Source organism: Vespula vulgaris, chromosome 2, assembly GCF_905475345.1.
Source record: "Vespula vulgaris chromosome 2, iyVesVulg1.1, whole genome shotgun sequence".
NCBI lineage: Eukaryota > Metazoa > Arthropoda > Insecta > Hymenoptera > Vespidae > Vespula > Vespula vulgaris.
The window spans coordinates 12,592,215-12,617,808 of NC_066587.1; the positions used below are offsets into that span (position 1 = coordinate 12,592,215).

At 27.7% G+C, this 25,594-nt stretch overlaps 9 protein-coding genes across 18 annotated transcripts in view; 4 read left to right on the plus strand and 5 right to left on the minus strand.

Moving 5' to 3' along the window:
* LOC127072702 (proto-oncogene tyrosine-protein kinase ROS) overlaps positions 1–4,170 on the plus strand; it is a 369,768-nt gene extending 365,598 nt beyond the window's left edge. For 4 of the 5 annotated variants that reach the window (XM_051013320.1, XM_051013317.1, XM_051013319.1 and 1 more), the window contains 6 exons: positions 8–436; positions 523–743; positions 833–1,306; positions 1,393–1,756; positions 2,298–2,351; positions 2,736–4,170. In XM_051013320.1, coding sequence (XP_050869277.1) covers positions 8–436; positions 523–743; positions 833–1,306; positions 1,393–1,756; positions 2,298–2,351; positions 2,736–3,583 — 2,390 coding nt within the window. In that variant the 3' untranslated portion in view covers positions 3,584–4,170. The remainder of the gene's footprint in view (positions 1–7; positions 437–522; positions 744–832; positions 1,307–1,392; positions 1,757–2,297; positions 2,352–2,735) is intronic. The other variant, XM_051013318.1, reaches the window with a different exon arrangement.
* Positions 4,171–5,752: 1,582 nt separating this feature from the next.
* LOC127072716 (smad nuclear-interacting protein 1) lies at positions 5,753–7,261 on the minus strand. Of its 2 annotated transcripts, XM_051013353.1 has the most exons (3): positions 7,097–7,261; positions 6,521–6,989; positions 5,753–6,463 (listed from the first exon to the last, which is right to left on the minus strand). In XM_051013353.1, the coding sequence occupies exons 2-3, from the start codon at positions 6,936–6,938 to the stop codon at positions 5,868–5,870; spliced, it is 1,014 nt and encodes a 337-aa protein (XP_050869310.1). In that variant the 5' UTR covers positions 6,939–6,989; positions 7,097–7,261; the 3' UTR covers positions 5,753–5,867. The 2 variants fall into 2 exon arrangements, with proteins under 2 accessions (XP_050869310.1, XP_050869309.1); XM_051013352.1 differs by having other exon boundaries at positions 5,753–6,989.
* A 230-nt stretch (positions 7,262–7,491) lies between these two features.
* Positions 7,492–8,711, plus strand: LOC127072722 (40S ribosomal protein S14a). The gene is made up of 4 exons (XM_051013364.1): positions 7,492–7,592; positions 7,864–8,022; positions 8,083–8,170; positions 8,430–8,711. Exons 2-4 carry the CDS (start codon positions 7,874–7,876, stop codon positions 8,646–8,648), a joined length of 456 nt encoding a protein of 151 aa, XP_050869321.1. The 5' UTR covers positions 7,492–7,592; positions 7,864–7,873; the 3' UTR covers positions 8,649–8,711.
* A 111-nt stretch (positions 8,712–8,822) lies between these two features.
* LOC127072709 (dynactin subunit 4) lies at positions 8,823–11,454 on the minus strand. Its single transcript, XM_051013341.1, has 9 exons — positions 11,173–11,454; positions 10,982–11,052; positions 10,715–10,911; positions 10,480–10,622; positions 10,216–10,381; positions 9,947–10,130; positions 9,671–9,869; positions 9,404–9,594; positions 8,823–9,290 (listed from the first exon to the last, which is right to left on the minus strand). The coding sequence occupies exons 1-9, from the start codon at positions 11,299–11,301 to the stop codon at positions 9,077–9,079; spliced, it is 1,494 nt and encodes a 497-aa protein (XP_050869298.1). The 5' UTR covers positions 11,302–11,454; the 3' UTR covers positions 8,823–9,076.
* Positions 11,455–11,678: 224 nt separating this feature from the next.
* LOC127072707 (GTPase-GDP dissociation stimulator vimar) lies at positions 11,679–15,072 on the plus strand. The gene is made up of 10 exons (XM_051013335.1): positions 11,679–11,817; positions 11,945–12,082; positions 12,153–12,386; positions 12,489–12,655; positions 12,732–12,963; positions 13,069–13,215; positions 13,273–13,668; positions 13,765–13,897; positions 13,984–14,252; positions 14,344–15,072. The coding sequence occupies exons 1-10, from the start codon at positions 11,811–11,813 to the stop codon at positions 14,475–14,477; spliced, it is 1,857 nt and encodes a 618-aa protein (XP_050869292.1). The 5' UTR covers positions 11,679–11,810; the 3' UTR covers positions 14,478–15,072.
* A 124-nt stretch (positions 15,073–15,196) lies between these two features.
* On the plus strand, positions 15,197–16,231 carry LOC127072721 (prefoldin subunit 3). The gene is made up of 2 exons (XM_051013363.1): positions 15,197–15,369; positions 15,614–16,231. Exons 1-2 carry the CDS (start codon positions 15,286–15,288, stop codon positions 16,100–16,102), a joined length of 573 nt encoding a protein of 190 aa, XP_050869320.1. The 5' UTR covers positions 15,197–15,285; the 3' UTR covers positions 16,103–16,231.
* On the minus strand, positions 16,216–17,705 carry LOC127072726 (c-Myc-binding protein homolog). The gene is made up of 3 exons (XM_051013367.1): positions 17,392–17,705; positions 17,077–17,198; positions 16,216–16,983 (listed from the first exon to the last, which is right to left on the minus strand). The coding sequence occupies exons 1-3, from the start codon at positions 17,404–17,406 to the stop codon at positions 16,839–16,841; spliced, it is 282 nt and encodes a 93-aa protein (XP_050869324.1). The 5' UTR covers positions 17,407–17,705; the 3' UTR covers positions 16,216–16,838.
* A 151-nt stretch (positions 17,706–17,856) lies between these two features.
* On the minus strand, positions 17,857–22,042 carry LOC127072708 (apoptosis-inducing factor 3). Of its 5 annotated transcripts, none has more exons than XM_051013337.1 (8): positions 21,834–21,999; positions 20,368–20,498; positions 19,928–20,220; positions 19,450–19,786; positions 18,981–19,331; positions 18,699–18,904; positions 18,386–18,602; positions 17,857–18,247 (listed from the first exon to the last, which is right to left on the minus strand). In XM_051013337.1, exons 2-8 carry the CDS (start codon positions 20,471–20,473, stop codon positions 17,997–17,999), a joined length of 1,761 nt encoding a protein of 586 aa, XP_050869294.1. In that variant the 5' UTR covers positions 20,474–20,498; positions 21,834–21,999; the 3' UTR covers positions 17,857–17,996. The 5 variants fall into 5 exon arrangements, with proteins under 5 accessions (XP_050869294.1, XP_050869293.1, XP_050869295.1 ...); XM_051013336.1 differs by lacking the exon at positions 21,834–21,999 and adding an exon at positions 21,103–21,637; XM_051013338.1 differs by lacking the exon at positions 21,834–21,999 and adding an exon at positions 20,942–21,087.
* Positions 22,043–22,303: 261 nt separating this feature from the next.
* Positions 22,304–25,340, minus strand: LOC127072712 (microspherule protein 1). The gene is made up of 6 exons (XM_051013349.1): positions 24,937–25,340; positions 24,304–24,676; positions 23,999–24,199; positions 23,495–23,914; positions 23,199–23,414; positions 22,304–23,044 (listed from the first exon to the last, which is right to left on the minus strand). Exons 1-6 carry the CDS (start codon positions 25,053–25,055, stop codon positions 22,955–22,957), a joined length of 1,419 nt encoding a protein of 472 aa, XP_050869306.1. The 5' UTR covers positions 25,056–25,340; the 3' UTR covers positions 22,304–22,954.
* Positions 25,341–25,594: the final 254 nt, after the last annotated feature.

The following is a 25,594-nucleotide window of genomic DNA, read 5'->3' on the forward strand; positions in this document are numbered from 1 at the left end:
ATTCCAGGAGATGTACCAAGTGCACCCGGAACACCGACTGTAATTAAATTACGCAGTTCCGTATACCAATTAAACTGGGATGCTGCACAGGCTCACGGTTCTCAAATTACATTGTACCGTCTAGAAACCAAAATGATTGACGAAGGGCAACGAGATGAAGCAACGACGAGCAACGGTGAAAGTTGGACTTTGTGTTACAACGGAACGGATAATTACTGGATTATCAAGGGAGATATGGATCGAAGGTATAGATTTCGTGTGAGAGCTCGAAATGCTTACGGATTTGGTGCTTGGAGCAGATCAAGCAATGTCATCGATTTGACTGACTCGGCAGTCGGTGGATTGCTAGCGACTCAGCAACAATTAGGATTAATTTTAGGTTTGACTGTTCCAGTCATTGCTTTCGGCCTGGTTTGCTTTTGCTACTTTCTATGTCGTAAGTTAACTTTCAATTTATTTGAAATTAAGCTTTTAATTGGGATTTACGAAATTATATTTTAAAATTCAATATTCTTTTAACAGTCTATAGGCAACGCAAGGATGATAAAAAAGTGGTTTTGTCTCCCATAGTATCAGATGTCGAATTAGCGACGTTACGAGAAATACCTCGTAGTAACTTTGTTCAGCCAAATGCTCTTTACGCGTCCACCATGCAAAACGATCCAGATGATTCCATGTTACCAAAAATAAAACGAGAACAAATAACGTTGGCTAAATTTTTAGGCAGTGGTGCATTCGGAGAGGTTAATAAACATAAGGATATTCAAACACATATACACATTTTAATTTTCTGAATGTATACCATCAAAATATCTATCTCTCGTACTTCCAGGTGTTTCAAGGAAATGCTAAAGAATTGGACGGACCTGACACTGTAACACCTGTTGCTATAAAGACACTTCGAAAAGGTGCCACGGCACAAGAAAAAAGTGAATTTTTGCAAGAGGCACGATTAATGAGCCATTTCCGACACAAACATGTACTAAGACTCTTGGGTATTTGTTTAGACATAGACCCTCCATTGTTAGTATTAGAGCTGATGGAAGCCGGTGATCTATTGAGCTACTTGAGAGCGAGTAGATCCTTACAACCCACAGATCCTTATGCCTTACGTCTACAAGACCTCCTAGCAATGTGCGAGGACGTGGCTAGAGGTTGCCGTTATCTCGAAGAACTTCATTTTGTACATAGAGATCTTGCTTGTAGAAATTGTTTGGTATCGACGAGAGAACGTGAGAATCGAGTTGTTAAGATAGGCGATTTTGGTCTAGCGAGAGACATTTACAAAAACGATTATTATCGGAAAGTAAGTAACGTGCTTCTGTTGTATGTACGAATAAATAGACATTATCAAAAGAAAAAATCAAATGGTGAACATTGAAATATCCGTAGGAAGGTGAAGGATTACTTCCCGTTCGTTGGATGGCCCCAGAATCCTTAGTCGATGGAGTCTTCACATCTCAAAGCGACGTTTGGGCATTTGGTGTATTAATGTGGGAGATCACTTCGTTAGGACAACAACCTTATCCAGCTAGAACAAATCTAGAGGTATTGCATCACGTACGAGCAGGTGGAAGATTACCAAAACCTTTAAATTGTCCGCCGACGTTACATCGTCTGATGTTATGTTGCTGGAGTGCTGCCGATAGTAGACCGAGCTTCAAAACTTGTCTCGAACATATCGTCAATCTTCGAAAAAACATACAGGATGCCGTGTTAAGTCCTGTACACGCTGGTCACTATTTGGTACGAAGAGGTGAGCGGAAGAATCATTCGCAAAACATGCTTACAAATTCTGCTTAAACATCAATTTATCATATTTTATCATATTCTAATATCGTCGACTATTTATATTCTATACTCCAAATCGCGATTCGCCAAATAAATAACGTCTTTCTCGATTTTTCATTGCTATCGTTACTATTGTTGCACGATCAATATCAAACGTATCTTGCACGTTCGATGCTACAGAAATTTACTTATAAGAATATACAATATTTTCTACTGTCTCTTATTCACGTGTAATATACGCTTGAGCTTATTTATTTATATGCCGAATCGTAACTTCGAATCGCAATATTTTGCCATAAGTATGGTACACGATAGCATGATTTCTTATCTATGTACATGCGAGCGTAAATTATTAATATGGTTAACACAATATTGAACTGATCGCGAAAATATTCGAGATCTTTCTCTCTTTTCTTTCTATCGATATAAAAGAGTTATATATTAACTGTATCTGACGCGAAAATGCTTGAAAATATACTGATCATCGCATGACTTGATGCTTGCAGGCGTATCTAACATGGCTTATTTCGCTGACGAGAATCAAAATTGCAATAATCCAGGTGGGTTTCAATATGTACAATTAAAGCATGTCTATTTCGTTGTTTAATAAAAAAAATATAAATGAAGTAAAAAGATTTGTAAATTTACATAAACTGAAACTTTTCGATTGATTTTACATGATTTTATTTGGTCGGTTCACAAATGTATGAAAAAGATACGCACCTTTTGTTCGATCAAATCTCATTTGGCTCTTGCATATAAATCGCGTTTACCGCTTACTTTATAACTTATAACTGTTTCTAATTACAGCTTTTGTTAATTCTACTCGATACTTGTATGCTCTTTCGTAATTTATATTGCACCTATCATCGCGATTCAAATCATGCTCTTATATGATAGTTTCCTTATCTTAGCGATTTAATTATTAAATTATACTTCTTTAGGTAACTCTTGGAAATCAAGTAGTTCGGAAGGAAGTAGAGATATGCAACCTTTCCTTCAGAATTCACAAAATGTCACTCTTGTAACACAATCGGATGATATACCAAAATATTTAGAATTATTAGCGGACAGTGACGACGTTGTTCTTAGAGAAAATCGAGTGACCGAATATGAGGTTCCACGATCGATTCATATTTCGAATCCAAACTTAATAAATATAGATAAGATTTCCCAAGGACTAATGGAAGTTAAAAATTTAGAAGATTTGCAAGAGTCCAAGGAATTCTTGAAAAATGGTATTAAGGATCGAAGATCATCAATAACGTCTTCCGAACCTAGCAAAGAGGCAATTTTTAAAACAAATATGACTGATAGATGTAAAACGTTAGATACATCCAAGTTAAGAAACTCTAATATTAGAGCAAGTTTTACAGGAGATTCATTGATGAACGAGCAACAAAAGTACAAGCGGAATAGCACAATCGAACGAAGAAAATCAGAAATGAGTTTAGAAGGAAAGGACAAAATGGTAATTAATTCAAACACGAATATATCTGTTTCTACTCGTTCGAATGTGATTACGAACGATTCGCAAAACGTTTCTTCGAGGAACAATGCTACAAAACCGGATGAAAATGAAGAAATCAGTGATAATAGCATTAAAAATAATAATTCGACAAAAATACAAAGGACACAATCCACCTTGCAAAGTGGTAAAGCTAATATTCCTTTAGTGATAAATAGTGCATTATTAAATTTGTTAAGGCAAACTCCAATGATCGAGGACGGTAATAATAGTGTTACCTATACGAACATTAACACGGACACCGTTAGAGTGAACGGATCTTGAAACGATTCTTTCTGTTGTATTTTGTAAATACGAATATATACACTCAATTCTTATATTCAAACTTTTATAAGTGTACCTGCATCAATTTCGTACGAAATCGCTAACAACTTTGTACGTTCGAACTTTCTTCGTTAACTTCGACCGATTTACTGAAAGGTGCAATTTTCTTCGATTTTATTGCACATCCTTTTCATCTTATTATTCGCGTTTAGTGCTATAAAATGAATTATGAATTAAATTTATATATAATCCATAATTCAATACGTAGTAATAAAACAAAGTAAGACCAACTTTGTACAATAAATAAAATACATGTACATGCACTATTATTTTATCGATCGTTGATACATCATGTGAAGTAGACATATGCCTACTGAAAAGAGACGTAGAAATTAAACGATTAAACTTAGTCGCACAAATTATAAATATTGTATATGATTGACAGTGTAAAAAGAGTTGTGAATTTTAGCCAGTACACTGCCATTTTTTTCACTTTCTGCGAATACCGCAAATACAAAATGTAAAATAAAGACTAGTTATATATATATATATATATATATATATATATATATATATATATATCTTTTGTAAATACTAATCAAATTTAGATTAGAAGAGATAGACAGAGATACTCATTATACAACTTGTAAAAATTCATTCGTATCCATTTGCGTTATGCCAATGTTAAAAATTCCATTAGGATATTTTTACGATCACATATTTTACCTAATATTGAAGTAATTTTTACTTTTGCACATTATGTATGGAAAAAATATATGAATTTTACATGCATTAAAATTTTAATAGCCATTTGATAAGATCGAATACCTAAAATTTTCTGAGTCGAATGGGTATTCAATTTTTAACTCGAATATTCTGAATTTCGAACATACAATTATGTGATCACTGATATTTTATAATATATTTTTATAATATATTGTCATAACACGATACGTCGAAAAAATAATTATTAATATAGCAGATATCTTCTATAATAGTTGTTATTATTGTTATTATTATTACTACTACTATTAATTATTATCATTATTATTATTTTTATTATTATTATTATTATTATTATTATTATTATTATTATTATTATTATTACTATTATCATCATTATTACTATTATAATTGCTGTTAAAAGATGACTCGATTATATATAACTTCTATATATCGTACCTAATATAAATTCAGAAAAATTACAAAATATAAGGATCGATTTGTAAGATTGTAGAACTATTAATTGATCTCATTCGACTCGGAAATATTCATTTTCATTTTCTATATTCTAATACATTAATTAGTTTTAATTATTTGTTTCGTGTTTATATATTTTACCAAGAACTTGTCAAATAAATTTTGATAAAATCGATAGGATACATAAGTAATTAATGTTACAACCTTATTTATATCCTTTTTGTTTTCGTTTCTCTTTATAAAACCAAAAATATTCTATTTATATTTACTCTGTATTGATATATCATAAAATAATATAATCACGTATGTAAGAATATTTATTAAAAAATGATCAACAATCTAAAGTTATTCTAATCTGAATATATTATGATGTATTTTATAATATTGATGCTCGAATCCTGTTTCGAAATGATAATTTCCTTATTTTAATATGTTTCTTCTCATTTTATTATTTCTTTATATTTACTATTTATATTTAATTATTTCTTCTTAAAATTGACGAGGCACCTGGCCTTTTAATTTACCTGTATTTCTCTATATTATATCTTATAACTCTTAAAATTCTTTCAATTTACTTACAATTACAACTCTCCCTCATCAATATCTTTTCCACCTTATAAATATGACTTTTATTTTAAAGATATATATTAAAACAAAAACTTTGTTTTTCAGGTTTTACTTAGATGATAATTTAATAACAGTTTTGATGTACAAATTTTGTATAAGTATTTAATATTTACTTGTTATATATATATATATATATATATATATATATATATATATATATATATACACATATATATATATATATTTGCCAATGAATTTTCTCTATCATATTATTTAAAAAAAAAAAAAACTAAGAATAAATCACAATAAATTTACCTTTTCAAAATATAAAACGGCAATAATTGTGTTACTATATTCTAGCAGAATGTATGTAAGAAATTAAAACTTCTGCAAATCTCATGATTTATAGTTCTCTACATTACTAGTCTTTAACTTTATTACAATTTCACAAAATATACATTATATAGATCCATTTGAAATAGCTTGTACGTTAGTAGCAATATATAGTTTATGCCACCTATGTTGTACTGCTAAGTGGAACATCATCATCTAACGAATCATCTTTACTTAACTCATGTAACAAAACATATTCTCGAGAACTAAAACCAAAACGTAACACATCTCTTTCCAACAATTCGTGAAATCTTCTTGGTTCTAATTTCACATTATTGACAAAAGTTCCATTTGCAGAATCTAAATCAATTAAATATGGACGTATCCGTCTACCCTCACCTCCACCTTCTTTTTGAAATGAAACCAAACGATACTGTAAAGCTGCATGCTGTTTAGAACATGATGGATGATCTAACGGTATATCAGCTACTTTTCTATCTCTGCCCATCAAATATGCTGACTGCCTATGAACATAAAGAGTAGGTAAAGCCTTTTCACCTTTGAAAGGATATAATCTCCATCTTCGTTTTGGTTTCCTTGCATCTGATGGCTCTGCATATTTTATCACAACATTATTAACTGTATTTGTATCCTCTAATAATTTTCCAGATAATTCAAAACTAGGTTTTTCCTTTTCTTGAGACACTGGTTTTGATTTATCCTTTGTATATTGTTTTCCCCACTGTGGTTCTTGTTCTTTATTTCTAGTCATATCATCTGCTACAAATTTATTTGATTTATCATGTTTTTCTTGTCGTCTATCAGACTCACTTATACCTTTTACCGCTGTTTTGTCTTCGTTATCTTTTAATCTTGATCGAGTATCCTCTTTCTTTGGTTGTGATCTTTCATATTTTCTTTTATTACTTTGTCTATCATCTTGCCTTCTAGAATGATCACGAAAGCTAGATCTGGACTCTTCCAGGCGCTCTCTTTTATCCCTATCCCGATCTGTATCTCTATCTCTTTCACGATGTGTTCTTTCAGTGCTGTCTCTTTTTGAATCTCTGTTACTTTTATGTACTTCTCTTCCACTTCTAGAATCTTTATGAATTTTACTCTTGCTTGAAATTTCTTTTCTATTATTACGTCTATCTTGAACAAGACTATATTCACGCTTCCTTTTACAACTTTTGCGTGATCTTCCATTACGACTTTCATCACTGCTGCCATCGGAACTATTGCTCGGTGTCATATTTTTTTTTATTATTATCTGTCAAATCTTCATAAAATAAAATTTACACAGCTAGAATTTATTGAAATAGAAAGGTTAATACTGACATGATATATATACCAAATAATTAAATATGATCGTATGAAACAGAGATATTTAAACAAAATTGTAAAACGTACTTTAATGGTGCATGTTCTTATATAAAATTAGCTCTGAACTTAAAACTTTTCGTCTACTTCGTAAATTAAGTTATACAAAATATAACCCTCTCTGAAGCAATTCACAATATATATTAGCAATCTTTCACTACCATATTGTATAAAACAACAAAAGTGATACCAACAATATATCGTTAAATATCACAACCATACCAATATAAATTAAGATGTATACTCATGAAAATACTACATGTATTGTATGATAAAACTATTTCCAATATTCATTTATAAATTATTTAATTTAGTTTACATTATTCGCCAAAATTGTTATATTGACATGTAATGTATTTTAATTAAAATCATTAATCGAATTCAAACTGTATGAATATTACAACTGTTTATTAAATTTGTCCAATATATCTTTGAATGCCCTCTAGCGTAAGTATTAGGCTCTATTCGAAGCAAATGTCTTTTTCTGTTTCCCATTTTGATTGAAGCGTGCGAGAAATCGTCGAAGGTACGGTTTTTCGATAATTGTTTGCATATTCTCTACTCTATAAAAAAAATTATCTATTGTTTATAAAAAGTAAACATTTTCAAATAAATTATAATTATACATTTTTTCTTTTTACATTATGAAACAGCGATGTAAATGGATTAAGTTCATGCGACACTAACATTACTTCCACTCTCTTAAATACTGTCAGAATATAACCTACAAGATTAAATTTCTAAAGATAAATCATTCAAATATATATATATATAAACATAATACTTATATTGTTTAGTTTCACAAAAATGCCGCCTAAAAGGGGAAAGGTTCAAAAAGAGGAAGTTCAGGTCTCCCTTGGTCCTCAAGTTCGTGAAGGAGAAGTAGTTTTTGGTGTTGCTCACATTTTTGCAAGTTTTAATGACACGTTTGTACATGTGACTGACTTATCTGGAAGGTTAGAAACTCTATCTTTTTTTCAATATTATCCTTGTTTCATTACATATATTTATTTCAGGGAAACTATAGCAAGAGTTACTGGTGGTATGAAAGTAAAAGCTGATCGTGATGAAGCTTCTCCATATGCTGCTATGCTTGCAGCACAGGTAAATCCATTAAATTTTAATGTTTTTCCCTTTTTCTTTATTCCACATCTAGGCAGCACTTTGGTGATGATTGTATATAACCCAAAGAGCGTTCATGTTGTGGAACATTAAATATCTTTCTTATATTTAAAAATATGTCTTATGTAGCAGATACATATTTTTATTATCAGAATGATACAAAACAAATTTGTAATATTTATTGTATTATTATGTAATCACATTACCTAAATGCTAGATAAAAATAATATCTTTTTCTTAGGATGTTGCGGAAAAATGCAAATCCCTTGGTATTACAGCATTGCACATTAAATTAAGAGCAACAGGTGGTAATAAAACAAAAACACCTGGACCTGGTGCACAGTCTGCATTACGTGCCCTTGCACGTTCCAGTATGAAAATTGGTCGCATTGAGGATGTAACTCCTATCCCATCAGATTCAACACGTAGAAAGGGAGGTCGTCGTGGTCGCAGATTGTAAATGATCCTAGATGTATACATGATTAACTCCTTTTCAATAATAAATACATAAAAAAAAAACAAATGTCATTATCATTAATATTATAACATGATAAAGATTATTCAATCCCTCTAACATAAGATTACAATACAAATAATTGACTAGCTCTTATAATAAATTATAAATACAATAGAATTAAATTATTATTATTATTTATTACTTTAATGTTATTAAGAGTTATTATTTCAGTACATAAAAAATAAATAATTTATATCAACATTCAATTACAAGCATTTTTTAGCAAATAATTAAATTAATGTGTATAAGTATTGATTACAATACAACAAATTAGATATTACATTTCTATGCACTTTCAGTGTTAAAAAGTTACAATTTTCCTTCACTTTCCTTTTATTTAAATCAGCTTTAAATAAATAATCTACAGATTACTATGTAGGGCTACAGAGTTTCCCAAGGGTCAAATATAATTTAACCTTCAAATCCAATTTTTGTGGTGCTTTATGTTCTAAAGCGGTAATTGTATTTACATATCCATGTTGCATAACAAATCCTACTATAACTGACTCTTTTATCTCATCATTTTCAAATGGTGTAACATTAAGTCTCACTATTGCTTTGTTTCCTTTTCTCCAAACTACAAGCCTTTGAATAAAAATAGATGTTTATTTTATAAAAATAAAGGTCAATTCATATTCAATATTCAAATTAATATACAATCTATAAATTAGTAATGTTAAAATAGAATAAATGCTTACTTTGGATCATCTTGAAAATTGTGAGTATCAACCGTATCATCATATTCTGCAGCATCATCTCTAGCTGGCAAAATTAAAGAACTATGAGGCAATACTAGATCTGCATTTGGAACAACTTTTATTGTTTTAACTTCCTCCACAACAGGTGCTTGACGTACAACAGAAGGCAGTGAATTCAAAGTTTCACTTATCTGAATATGTTATAAGTGATATTAATATAAAATTTATATTTTATTATTAAATATTTTTAAAATAATAAAATATTACCATTTGCACATCATCTTTTTTAACTTCTCCTTTCTCTGTAACATCAGTAATAGGAATAGGTGCCATTGATACATCCAATGGAAATAAAGTTATTTGTGTCGGATGTCGTGTAGGATTGCAAAACTTTAAAAATAATTCACTGGATTTACCAGGATATAATGGCTCACAAGTAACAATCTTTACTTCTGGTATATGATAACTAAAAGCATTAATTAATTCGTTGATTAATACATTTTCAAGAAATTACATTAACTTATGATGGAACATTGTACTTACAATGCAGCTAATTGAATTTTGAATTTTGTAGACTGTGGGCATATATCAGGTTTGCTAAGATTATGTTCACAAACTCTGCAACGCTGTGATCTCTTAACTAAAAGTTGTCTACGTTGTGGTCGCAGTTCATTTACATTCTCTGCTTGTACATCAGGATGATGCAGACGTTGTTCTAGAGTACTAACTACCATAACATGATAAATTCAGTAAATATCTATATTAAAAAACAGTCAAGTATAATTGTAAATATTTAAAAATAAAACTATTACCTTTTATAATATCTATAGGCTCAGTAAATATTTCCGGTGATAGTTCTTCCACATCTTCTGAGGCAATAGAAGGAGTTGGTTGATCCGACAACTGCAATTGAATCTGAGGTTTTCTTGACTGAACAATATGCTTATGTATCATTGCAGATGTTAACCCAAATGATTCCTATAAAATATTTACAAAAAATTATTGAAAAAAATTATAAATCCATTTTCTCACATGTTTATATTTTAAGTTTTAGTTAATGTGAAGTGTGGATTTACATATTGTATAAATGAACGTTTTGGTTGAAATTTTTTTCTTTCTCGTTGTCGCTTCTCTATAGAAGTCAATATTTTGTGATAGTCTATTAAAGCATTAATTCTTCTAGTATGAGGATTTTCTTGCTCAGGCCATCTTCCTGTGGCTATATAAAATAAAAAAAAACATTTAAATTAATTTTTATTATAATTTATTAATAATAAAATAGAGATTTTAAATAATAAATAAGTTATATACCCATAAATTGATCTGGAATACCGACATCTCTAGAACTCCATCGACAAAAAGAACAAGATAAATAATAGACTTTTTTAGGTAAAACTTTAACATCTTTTGAATCTTCTCCTTCCTTCATTGTTGGTCTTAATGGGACATGTCCTGCTCTCGTAGACAACATTTGAAAACAATTAGGGCAATTAAAGCAGTTTGAGCATCTGTTAATAAAATAAATCAATTAATAACTAAGTTATTATTACATATCAATTGCTCGATTTAAGTTCTTACTTATTCTTTTTAAGACGAACTTCTGATGAGGGTAAATTTTCCATACAATTTGGACAGTAATATAAATCAACCTATTTTAGAATAATCTTAATTATTTTTAAAAGTATAATAGTGAAATAATTTTGTAATTGTGAATCAGTTTAATCTCTTTATATAGTATTGAAATTAATTTACATTAAAAAATGATATACCTCTTGACAGACACAGTAACCACATCGAATTTTCAAACAGTGCCGACAAAAATATATTTTTGAAATAGGTTTTAGAGAACCACAATTGCACATATAACGAACATAATCAGGTTGATACAAGTAAGCCATGTTTAAAAATTGCTAAGCACTAAGCTTGATTACAAAAAGAGAAAAGAATTTGACAGATAAGGTCTACACTAAACATATACGGAATGACTATTACTGAAGAGTACTTTCATATCCAAGTATGCCATTTCAATATGGTTACAAACGTGCTATGAAAGAGAGAAAGAAAGAATGTATCATTTCTAGTAAGGTATGCGCCATCTATTAAAATCTATATTTTTGAATGTTCATAATAAATATCTTAAAACGTAAATATAGTATTCTATAGCTTACACATTATAACTTATCTTTAAAAAATAATTTATCTTTATTAAAATATAAATTAAAGAAGTTTCTTATACGTAAGATTTATTTAATGGTTTGTGACTTATCGACAGTCATTGGAATTTAAATACACCGCCATTATGTATCAGTACAATCTGCATGAAAAAAACCTAGATAACTTTTATATACAACTAAGTACATTCCGAAATATATTAAATATTTGACAGAAAGTGAATCTTATCACGTAAATGGAAGGTAATTTGATTTTGAATACTTAACTTTTTTTAATATCATGTAAAAGACGTATACTTACATGAGAAACAAAATTATGGATTATAAAAATCACTTTTTGTATAATAAATATAGGAAAATTTGATTGCAGGAAATAGTCAATATAACATTGTTACACTTGTTGCTGATCTGAGAAATGTTATTAAAATTAGAAATGAAGACGAAGCAAGCAGGAATACTGATGTCATGCAGATATTGGATTCCTTAATTAAGGAAAATTCAATCCAAGGTTTTACATTTTATAGAATAAGATAATCTTTATTTAAAGAAGATATACAAATATCAAATATTGTTTTCAGAAACAATAGACCTTTTACCTAATGATACTATTTTAATGCTATTAAGAGATAAATCTAAAGACATTGTCGGACAAACAGCAAAAGCTATTGCAGAAATGACTAAAACAGAGAAAGGAAGGCAACAATGTACAAATACAGACATAGTAGAAACATTAATGGAATTATTGAAAGAAGACAATATTAATGTATTGATACAGGCTTCTAGAGCCCTTGGGAATATATGTTATGAAAATAGTAATGAAAAACTATTTATTATTTATTTACAAAATAATATTTGTATATAGTTTATTTATAAAATTGTGTATGAAAATAATATTACAATGTCAATCATTTTAGAAAATGGAAAAATAATGCTTAAGAAAAAAGATGGTTTAAAATATATTTTACAAATGTTAAAAAGAGCTACAGATTTGAAAAATATAGAAAGTGCCAATACATTGAGAAGGGTGGCAAGTGGATTACTATTAAATTTTCTTGTGGATCAAGAATCCTTGCAACAACAGGTTTAAATCTTATAGTAAAACTAAGTTTTATATGATATTCTTAACACGAAATTAATTTACAAATAAATTTTCATAGGCATTGGAAGAGAACATTATTCCAGTTCTTTGTAATATACTAGAAATTGATGGTGTTACTGCAAAAGAAACAGTCACACATATTTTATTGACATTAGGAGTATTAAATGATGCCAATGTAACATTTTTAGATGAAAGATTAACTAAAATTATAGTAAACATATTAAGTAATAGTACATCTTTGGAAATCTCTGAAATGTGTTTAGAACTTCTTTATGATCAAGCTGATGATGGTAAAATAATTTATTGTATAACCAAACAAATATATATCTGATAACATGAAAATTCAAATTATTCATCATAATTTTGCTATTATATATTTATAATTTTAATCACAGAAGAAGTTAAACTATTACTTACAAAGGCAAACATTCCTGAATTACTTTTGAAGCTTATAGAAACTCATGGTCCAAAATGTACAAGTGAAGAGACAAGATCTGTTCTAAAAGTTGCATGTAATTTAATTATTTTGATCCTAACTGGAGGTAAGTATCAATTGTAATTATCTGTTGATAAAATTTATAATCAATATTATTTTTCAGATAATAGTATGAATATATTATATAATAATGGTAAAGGCACAGTTTATAACAATTTTGTCAAATGGTTAGATAGCAATGATGAAGATTTTCAAGTAACAGCTGTATTAGCTGTGGGAAATTTTGCACGAACATATACTCATTGTAAACTGATGGTAGAACAGGATATTCATAAGAAGTTATTACAATTAATTCAGAAAAATGATAGCAAAAATAGTGATATCAGATTTCAACATGCCTTATTGAGTGCTCTTCATAATCTTGTCATTCCTGTTGATAATAAACCCATTATATTAAAGGATGGTTTAATTGACATTCTCTATCCTATGTTGGATATACCAACTTTTCCAATAGTATTCAAATTATTGGGAACTCTGAGAATTGTAATCGATGGACAAAGTATGTTGAAAATGTTTTGATTTGAAAGCATGTGAAATTGTTTTGTGGCATAAATTGATTGCCATTATGCTGTACTTTTTTAAACTCTGTACATAGAGGAAGCTGCTGTATCTTTAGGGAAAAAAGAAGATCTTATTAAAAGAGCTGTGGTATGGTGTGGTATAGACGATCACCCAGGAGTACAAGGTGAAGCAAATCGTTTACTTGCATGGCTAATTAATAATAGCAGGTAGGTAACACATATTTTTAATTATATTCTATATATCTTAAAATAATAATATCCTCTATAAACATAATGTTATTTTTTCTTTCTAGAGATAAAGATGTTGCTCTAGTAATTATAAAATATGGTGGTACTCAATATCTAATAAAAATGATATTAGCAGAACATGCTTTAATGCAAAATGAAGCCATTTTAAGTTTAACATATTTAGCTACTATGTGTCTAATGCAATTTAAAAGTGCTCTCATTGAAAATAACATTGGTCATGTCATATGCAGGTTTCTTGAAGAAAATGCTTCTACTTTAGAATTACCCATTATTTATAATATGTTTTCTTTTATAGACAGCATAATTAAATCAGGTATGATATATAATTTCTTTTTATTATCTAATATAACTCTCTTCTTTTCTTTTACATTTTATAAAAATATATCCTGATATATTGATTACAGATATTATTAAACAGCATTTAAATAATACTACAGAATTAACAACAGCATTGAAAAATGTACTTGATTACAAAAATATTGATTCTACTTTAAAAGAGAAAATTAATATTATATTTAATACTTTAAATTCTTCTTAAAATTAATAGAATTTCGAATATAGTTATTAAATCCGAAATAAGTGCTATTTAAACTGTATAATTGATCAGAGAAAAGAAAAATCAGTGAAAAAGAATATTAAAATCTGTACAATTTTTTTTAATTATCTGTGTACTGATTTTATTACTAATTTCACCAATTATAAGAAATTAATTTGTTTATAACGTTTAATAACTTCTACTGAAATATTTTATTTATTTTTATAATTGCTTAATATTCGTAATATAAAATATAAAACAAAAATTATAAGCAGAAATTAATGATTGTTACAAATTCAAGATTCAGATACCAATGACTATTCATAATGTATGTGCGCGTGTGTGTGCGTGTGTGTGCGCATGTGTGTACGTACGTATGTTTATATGTATTATATTATATATATATATATATTCGAAATTGAAAAATATGACATTAAATTTATCAATATAATAAATATCTAAATTCTTCACATAAGAGAATTTTTTATTTTATTATCCACTTATTTTTATAAAAAAATGATATCGCAACTTGGTCACATTCCGCATGAGAGAATAAAAAGTTTTGTTTAACTTTAAAAAAGGTAATAAATAAATAAAATATTTGTTTCTTTTTGTTTTAGATTATCAAAATATATTATATAATGTATAAAGCTAAGTAATGTTCTTAGTAATTCTTCAATTCTAAATTCAAAACATCGATATATCGATAAAAATATTTCGATTGTGTATTTGATGTTCTATAGAAAAAGGAAACATATCGATTCTGAATGTTCGATATAATTCCATTTCGTAGTCACATAACCAAGTAAACATGGAGGAGAGTAAGAATAAATTAGATATTGAGATTGAATCACAAAAAAAATCTTATGCTGGTATTCCAGAAGCAGACTTTGTAGTAAGTATATTTATAATAATAATCATCTCTCATAGGTTTACTTTTATATCCATACTTATTTAAATATAAATTTGTACGGTTGCTGCTTATTACTTCCGAACAATTCCTTACATAGAAACGTTTTATATTACATTAAATATTATTTCAAACAATATATACGTATAATTTTTGCAATTCGTATTATTTTCATTATTAAAATATATTTAAGAATCAGTTGTAAAAGTCAATCCTTTCTAATTTTTAGGAAGATGTGGATGCATTCATGGCAAGGCCAGAGAACGAATCCGTGAATAAAGTTCTCCAAAAACTAGATGAAAATCATATGAAATATAAATTCATGGAATATAATTTGGTTAATAAAAGAAGACGATTAAAAGCACAGATACCAGATCTAGAAAGATCATTAGAAATGATTGAAAAATTACAAATTGAGAAAGATAATAGTCATGATTTAGAAACTCAATTTCTTTTATCTGAACAAGTTTTTGCAAAAGCTACTATTCCACCTACAGGTAAAGTTTGCCTTTGGCTCGGGGCAAATGTAATGTTGGAATATACACTTGATGATGCTCAAGAAATGTTAACTAAAAATATTGAAGCAGCTAAGAAAAATTTAGGATTCGTGGAACATGACTTAGATTTTGTCAGAGATCAATTTACCACTATGCACGTAAATATGACAAGGATTTATAACTGGGATGTTAAACGTAGACAAGCACTCAAGATTCCATGAAATTATTTTTTATTCATGACTCTTGTATACAACTTCTAAAAGAATCTACAAATTTTACTTCTAATATCTGCTTATATTTTAAATGAGTTTATATCGTCAATAAAATACACGAATTACAAAAAATATAAACCAGTTTTTATTTTCATAGTACAATAAGCTAAAAACTTAAATGTAATATTGTGCGAGGCTATTTTTATAATAGTTATTTATTTATGAAAATTAAATAAACAAAAGTAAACATGTATGATGATTATTACATAAATATTATTATTGTAATAATACTTTGCTAAAGAATGTAATTGTAAAAGAATACATGTGAGATCATAAATATAATACTGAGAAAATGTTACTAGTACTATATAATTTTTGGTATGGAAAATATTTATTTAGATTTAAATCTGAATTATTAGCGATTATTATAGCTATTAATTTTGATAATTAAATGCTGTTGTATAATAGCATTTATTTTGTTACATGTCTAGAATGTAAAGTAGAATTATCATAAATTTAAATTTAATTAAATCATGAAATAATTTTAAAAATGAAATCATTTTTATAATTAGATGTTTTAAGACAATTATTTTTAGATTTTTATATTTTTTATACATTTAAATTTTCAAAATATTGAAAATACACATATAAAGATATAATTAATGTAACTCTGTCAATGCTCAGTTAAGGTCCAGTTTCTATCATTATTTTATTAATAAAAAAGTTAATGTAAGAAAGTCTGCATTTAATCATTTGTTTCGTCTACTTCATATTTAACTAGTTTTTCTCTTAATTCATTAATCTTTGCTCTAGCATCGTCTAATTCCTTCTTTAATGTGTCAATTTCTAGACCATTCTCGGTTATGTCTCCAAGATTCTTACGTATATATCTACAAATTTTTATTAAGGATGTTTTATTTTCTTATTTAAACATTATATCTTAAAAGTCCCACTTTATATTAAATTAATAAAATAAAGGATACTCTAAAGCATCATTTGGTTTTTCTGTTTCCTCATATAGCGAAACAAGTACTTTAGTAAGGGCATCCATAACGCCTGCTCTTTCTAAATATTTACGGAATTCCTCTTTTTTAGAATCACTTGGCTAAATAATACATTTAAAAGTGAAAAATTAATAATATCAAGCAATTAATTTTATATTGTATATATTATCTCTGCTTAGATTCATTAATACTTATATTTCGTTAGAAATATAAGAATACAGTAAAAACACATGTATAATAATATAACATAAAAATAAATTAATGTTTAGTGATATATTTTTAATATTAATTTACCTTAAATGTAGACATCGTTAATTTTTTACTTGAAGTCGTATATTTATTGCACTCTCGTAAAGTTTTACTAATAGAAGAAAATTCTATTCTCTTTTTAGATATTTCTCCTTCAAATTCAGTACAATTTCTTCATACTGTAAATAAACAAGCCGTAACAACGATCACTGTGGCAATAAATACCATACACTATACAAAAACAAGCCTATTACGCTTTTTCAAAGTATGTTAGGTTAGATATCTGGTATCAACAATATAATTTCAAGTTTGTCATTAAGACGATTCAAGGTCCTTAGAACATTAAATATTTTTAGATACCAACTGTTGTTATCAACAAAACCAAAAGTACCTCTCTAAATATATTAATTCGAAGAAGTCAAATGAATATATTAATAAAATTATACAATAATTTGTAATTATTTTTTTAAATTATTAATAAAAGAAAAAAAATTATGATATAAAAATTCATTATTATGGATGAAGGTATATATTTACGTTTATATACATATATTTTTAAACATTTCTTTACACTTTTTTAAATACAATATATTAATTTTGAGAAGAAAAGATATAAGAAAAAGGACATATGAAGGAGACAACTATTTCTATTAAGTATGTAGTAGTTGGAATTTATTTACTACATCTTTAGTTTTATCACTCATCCACCCAAAAGGATTATTTTTAATATCATCCTCCATTAAGATTTGTTTCTTTGCCAACAAATTTGCAAAATCTGCTACAACTGGATCTGCTCCAACACTACTCATTGCTATTATTTTACCATCTTTTACATAATAAGCAAAATATTGCAAGTTTTCTAAAGAACCATAAATGATTACTTTATCTGATTTACCGTATCCTAAAAATAAAAAATCTTGACTTATTAAAAAATATAATATTGTACACACACACGCGCGCGCGCGCGCGCACACACACACACACACACAAAATTTTAATAATTGCAATTTTTAGTTCTAAAAAAAAATAAAATGTTTACCTGTATATCTATAACTCTTTCCCAATAAATTAGTCCAGAAGAATGGGACGCTGTATAAAGCTGTTTCTTTGTTGCAAATATTTAAAGCTGCTATTTTACCATGATAATGAGCTAAACCATAATGACCAATAGTAGCAGAAATATGATCAGAGCCTAATACTGGAGCATAAGCTATGTCCCCACCAGCATATACATTTTCAATATTTGTTTTCAAATACTATAATTAACAAAAAAAATTATTAAAGAACTATCTTACTGGTAAAATGAACATAAATAAAACAATGAAAAATAATATCCAATATAGAAGTAATACCTTATCTACAATAATTCCACCATTGTCCAACATTTTAATTTTTGATTCTTTTAACCAATCTGTATAAAATGTTGTACCTATTCCAATAATACATATATCTGCTTCAAGAATATTACCATTAGACAGCTCAATTTTGCCTAATATGTTATCATTGTCTTCTTTAGCAAGAAACTTTGATATACTATTATTAAATATAAATTTAATGCCTAAAAAATAGTTATATTATTATAGAGACAAATCATATTTCAATTCGTAAAATTATAGAAATCTTCATTGAAATACCTTTTGTTTCAAATTCCTCTCGAATTCTATTGCCAATCTCTCTACCAAAAATTGCATCTAAAGGTACACTGTCTCGTCCTATGATGGTTACAGATGCACACTTATCTATGCAATAAGAAGCTGCTTCCATACCAATAAAACCTAAGCCATATATAACCATATGTTTATTAGGATGTAATACTTTTTGTACAGCATGTGAATCAGTATAATTGCGTAATATGAAAATATTTTCTAAATTAACTCCTGATAAATCAGGTATTCTTGCTTTGCAGCCAGTGCAAAGAAATAAGTAATCATATTTTAATGTTTCAGAATTGTCAAGCGTAATAATATTTTCATCTGTATCCAGACCTGCAATAATAGAAAGCAATAATGAAATAAATTATATATATATAATTTGTGATTATTATTGATAATTTATCTTAATATAAATTATTATAATATATATATATATATATATTGTTTTTACCTATAGCTTCTTGACCTAGTTTTGTTTCAATTTTGTGGTCATTGTAAAAACTTGGTTGTCTTAAAGAAAATTTGTTCACATCAAAATTCATTACTTTAGATACTTTCACTCTGTCATAAGGTAGTACTTTTTCTTTGCTGATTAAAATAATTTTTCCTGTAAAGCCTTCTTGACGTAAACTTTCAGCACATGTTGCAGCTGCAGGACCACCACCAATAATTAAAACAGTTTTTGAATTTTTAAAATCATATTCACACATATCTTTAACACGTTTATTAATTTCTAAATCTTTAACTTTTGCTTGGACACGTACAAGTCCTGCTTCATCTATAGTTACCTATATATATATATATATTTATATTTATTTTTATTACTAGTATATAATATAAATAATGTATTGTGTGTCAAAAAAAAACTATATTAAATTCTTGATTTTTTAATAAAATATTTCTTAGAAAATATAAAATTGTGTACTCACCTTATAACAAGGTAAAGAATCTAATCCTGGATAATCTTCTATATCACCTGTTTTGATATTGAAGCAAGCTCCATGCCATGGACATCTTACTATTCCATCACCTAATGCACCTGTATGCAATGGAGCTCCATAATGGGTACATTTTGTTCCAAGTGCATGTATTTCCCCCTTTTGTTTTACTAGTAAAACTTTAGCATCATTCTTTCCAAGAGTTACCACTTTCATTTCATTTTCACTAATATCATTTTCATTGCATACTACATCTTCTATATAATCATATTTTTGTGGTACACCTAAAAATAAAAAGAACTTTAATTTTATATATATTCAAAACAAATATATAGTATATGAAAATATAAAAAGTAAAAAGTATAACAGTTTTAATAATCAATATTATTATCATTTAGTGTATATTAGAAATTATATTGTAACAAACTTACAAGAACAACAGCATGATCCTCTATTATGTGTTTTACTAACATCTTGTTCTTTATTGCATTGATTACAGATATGAATTTTTCTCTTATTCTCCCCATATGTTGACATTACAAACTCGGGATTTGTTAAGTAACTTCAATAAAATAAAGGGATATTTATATTGATAAAACGTACACAAAAAGCTCGAAATTATTAGGAGTCAAAGAAAAAAATCCATCGATTTATAAATTAGAAATAATTAATTATATTATTCTATATTATACGAAATCAAAGGATTGTTCTTTTTCATATATTCGAAATCGTAACCTAATTGAAATTACACTATATTGACTTAAAACAGCTGAACGTCGGAAGAAAGTTCCACAGAGAGATGAAATTTTAATTCCGCATGCGTCGATAAAACATTGTCAACTATAGATTAATTAAAAAGAAAAACTGCTAGAATGACAAAAATTATATTAGCCACGTATTAGGTTATTGCATAATTCTTATCGTATATTTGGATAAAATTAAAATGAATATAATTAAAAGAAAGAAAACAATTCATTTAATTAATAACAGACCGACCATTATTACCTACAACTTATCTCAATTTAATGAATAGAACATCTGTTCAATGTCAATTTTAAACGCAAACAAATGTTCCCCTTATTGGCAGAAAAATTCAGACAAGCATACAAAACACGACAGAAATCGTACAATAATCTAACAGTTGAATCTGTATAATCATTAATTACCGCAGATGTTTTGATAAATTATGCATATGATAATACAGAGGAAGAATAATTCTGGAACTCATTGTACGTTTGAAGACTCGTTTGACCGGGTTTTTTTTTTTTTTATTATTATTATTATTATAGTACAATATCCAATAAAAGCAATCATCCCATATCGTTTATAAAATAATCTTGATATTTCCAGTCACTAACAGCAATAATTGGAATTCTTATGTGTACTTTACAAACTCTGCATAATATAATAAAAAATAAGGATTTTTCAATAAACTTCAATTAATATCAATATACATAGGAATATTGTAACTATTATTATAGTTAAACCGACAAGAAAGATATATAATTAAGGATATTTCCTTCATTTGTAAATCACGTGAACGGACCTGTAGAATCTACAGTGTAGGCAATACTGCGTTTAAAATAGATATTCTTTTTATCATCATAGCCAATTACGGTTGTTACTGATTAGTTGGTTATTTTGATATATTATTGAAAAACAAGATTAAAAATATAATCTTTAAAGGAATAGATAAAAAGAAACATAAATAATTAAATGATTTGGATCGTTTACAAGTGTCTATTATAAGCACATATGTGTAAATTATTAATTTAGAGTGATCGAAATAATGTATAACTGCGAAATATTTCATGATATATTCAATGATGAATTTGTTAATACGATTTCTATTTGTTAAAATATATGAATAAAATAATTGGAAAACGTATTGCTATACCTTTCTCCGTAGATTTATATCGTTCTCTCTCATAGTCATCTGTAGAGGAAAATTCTTTACAATGTTTCAAACCCATGACTAATGAATTACTGTTTGTTATCTTTGTTACGATATCTTTTTAGGCTACCATTTGCAAAAGATATCTGAGAATTGATTGAAACTGATGTTTGGAATTTATTTATCACTCGATATTGTGGCATTGTAGAAGCAAAATTATTGTGTGCGAATGCACTATATCAAATGACCTTGAAATAAACGTTTTACTTTCACTTTTTTTTATACACTTTATATAATAGGACGCAAAAATTATTAATCTTTTATTTAAATAATATTCTTTTTTAAAATCAAAAAAATGAATATGCTATGAAACTGTTCTTTAAAATTTATTTTAATGAAAAATGTTATATATAAGTCACTCATTTTTCACAATTTTGTAAGTAGGAAAAGTAATTTTTAAATTGGAGCATATTAACAAATAATTATTAAACAGCAAAACTTTTTTTATCTTACTATTTTACATCTTATATTTAAGAATAATTAAATGATATGGATAATTCTTATTTCTTGTATAATTTTATTCCTATTATTATCAATCTATTCTAAATATTGCAAAAAAAATTTCGTGGAATTTAATTGGACAATTCATCGATATATTATAAACTTATACAACTTAGATCAATAAATCTAATTATTCATAGGGAGCAGAAAGAAATAAAAAATTTTTTTGTGCCCTTTATTATAAAAAGCACTAACATTATATAGTACGACTGCTATATGACTGCTTCTGTACAAGATATATTGTATCTCTAATTAATAATGAAAAATAAATGAAAATATACATTGTCCATATATTGGCACGGTTCATTAAATATACAATTCAACGTGTAAGAGTGAAATATCATAATTTTGCAGATTGTATACTACATAGTCAGTTTTTTACACCTTGACAACTTACATTTTACTCTAACACGGAGAACGCAATCATAATTATAAATTTGTACTAGAAATAATACGCAGTACGAATGTCAAATATAACAAATTAAAATTCACATATATCAATTTTAAAAATAATTGTAGGAGTATTCAATGCATTATTCTTGGTCACATATATTATATATAACTTAAGGATTTAAATTGAGTTTAACAGCTTCCTGGCGTATTACAGAAATGAGTTCTTGATTTATTAAAAATATGAATCTCAGCCCTGCTATCTGCAATGTATAATAATAAACATTGAAAGTTTGTATATTATTACTATTATTTATAAAAGTAATTAATATTTAAATATAAATAATATTTATTTTGGTGGTTCGTAATATCCAATAAATTATAACTACATATAATTTTTAAAAAGTTAGCGATTACCTCAATTACACTGTTATTGTTCAATTTTATTTTATTTCCAGCAAGAATCGGTCTACTATCCACAAAAATTGGTCTTTTTCCTTCAGAAGATAAAAAGAAATCACCATTATTTCGTAAACGAATTGTACCTTGTCTACGAGATACTTTCCATGCTGGTCCTTCTAAACTCAAATCCACGTCGACATTATGGTCCTTCGTAGATCGTCCTACAGTTATCTTAAAAATAAAGTTTTATACAATATTATGTTTATATATGTTTACGTGTTTTATATATGTATTATCATGATAAATATTACCTCTCGAGATCTCATAAGATATCTGACAAGTCGACCTCTGAGTATCGCTAACGTCTGATTGTCAAAATCTGGTGGATTAACACCTGTTACACTGTCAACAAGAACTTGCCATCTTCCAAGTTCATTCTCTAACATCCTAATTTCTCTTTTATTTTTCCTATCCAAAGTTACAAGTTCGACATCTACTGCTTCATCTTTCTGCTCCATTAATTCTGCATCAGCAATCATATCTTCAGCATCAGAGAAATTTAATACATGTTCACCTCTAGGTAAACTTTGAACTGTTTGATCTGGCAATAGATGGTACTGCTTCATCAATTGCCAGTGAGCAAGTAGTGCCTTAGCTGTTCTATGTGGATAAAATGTATGTGCATTTGCTTCAAGAAGTTCTTGAAAAACTTCTAATGTTGGTTGAGAAGTCTGAGTTAATATAAAACGCATATTAAAAATATCATCAAAAAATATAGAAAAAGGCTACCATTTACTCTCTGACTATATACTTACTGATTTAACAGTACCAAGAAGATCTTCTTCAGCTTTACTATATAAAGTTCTTGCTTGCACACTAGCAATTAATTCAGGATGTAAATTCCTCATAGCTTGAACTGCTACACGAGAAACTGCACTATCATATAATAAAGCATACCATCTTTGCTGAATTTCTTGAAGTGTAAATCGACATGAAAATTTTGTACCACGATGTACCTGGCAAATACCATTTTCTAATTATATTAAATAACATTTATTATAAGGTTTTTATTGATTGTAAAAATAAAAAGTAAAAAATTATATATAATTCAATATCTTACCATTCGTAGATCATTTGTTTGTTGTACACCAGTTATTAAAGCTAAATCATCAGTAGGCTTCCATCGGCCAAGATCTTTTGTAGCATTCACCGAATGTGAATGACTTTTGTTTTTTTTACTCTTTCTTCCAGATCCATTCGAACCACTTGGCCTAGAAGGCCTACGATTACATCTATCATTTTGTGTCACGTTTGATGGCATTTGCATAGGACTTGCAAGAATTTGTGATGGCAAGACATCCTGTGGACTAGCAGACACCGATAAAGTCCTTGTTCTTGATGCTGATTTTGTGCTTGCGGTAGAAGGTTGAAGGTTAAATGTTGTTTCCACCAATTCATCATCAAATTTTCTGCGTTTTATTGTACGCGATGAACTATTAGGTAAAAAAAGATTTAATTATTAATAAAATATAAAAAACAATGAAATACATACATAAATAATTAATAATATTTTATAGGTAAATAAGATTAGTAGTACTTTTTTTTAAATATACAATTTTTGAGTACTCATAGTAAGTTGAAAACTCTACAAAAACACTTCAAATGAAAATTTGATTTGTTTGAATATGTGATATTCAAAAGATTTGATTAGCGTCATGCTGGGAGATATAAACAACAGTTTATATATACACACCTTCTCCGTTTGGTCGCTAAAGCATCTAAATTTGAGGATTCAACTGGGATATTTAAGAAAGCTTCTCCGCTATGAGAATGTCCACTATGGTTTACATTTGTTGAGGTCGATATACTCATTATTTTATGGACTTATCACGAAATTTAACAAAAACAATGCTTCCAACAACTAATTCTGTTCGCATTGCTTACATACATTGCGTACAGACATAAGCTTAATACATTCTCATATAATATAAACGTAAATACAAGTGAGATAAGTAGCATTTGCGCAGAAACTTTTGCGCATACTCCTCAAATCAAATATTGTGCGTAAATGGTTCATATATTTTATATAAGATTACATGAGATTAGAAAATATATGGAAGCTTATATAAAAAAACAGAAAAAACTCGATAATACGTGATCACAATGTGAAACTGTATTTTTATAATTAAGTTAAACCATCTGAAAAATAAGTAGTCAAAGACTAACAACGTTGTTTTATTAAAAAAGAAAAACCCTATACAACATACAATAAAAACTGAGAAGAATAGATTCTTAATTTTCATAGGATAAAAACCAAAAACAATATATATCTATATATATAAGATATAAAAAAGTAATTTTGTAAAAAGTTACTTATTGATCTTTTATGGTGATTCTACAATTTCGATGTA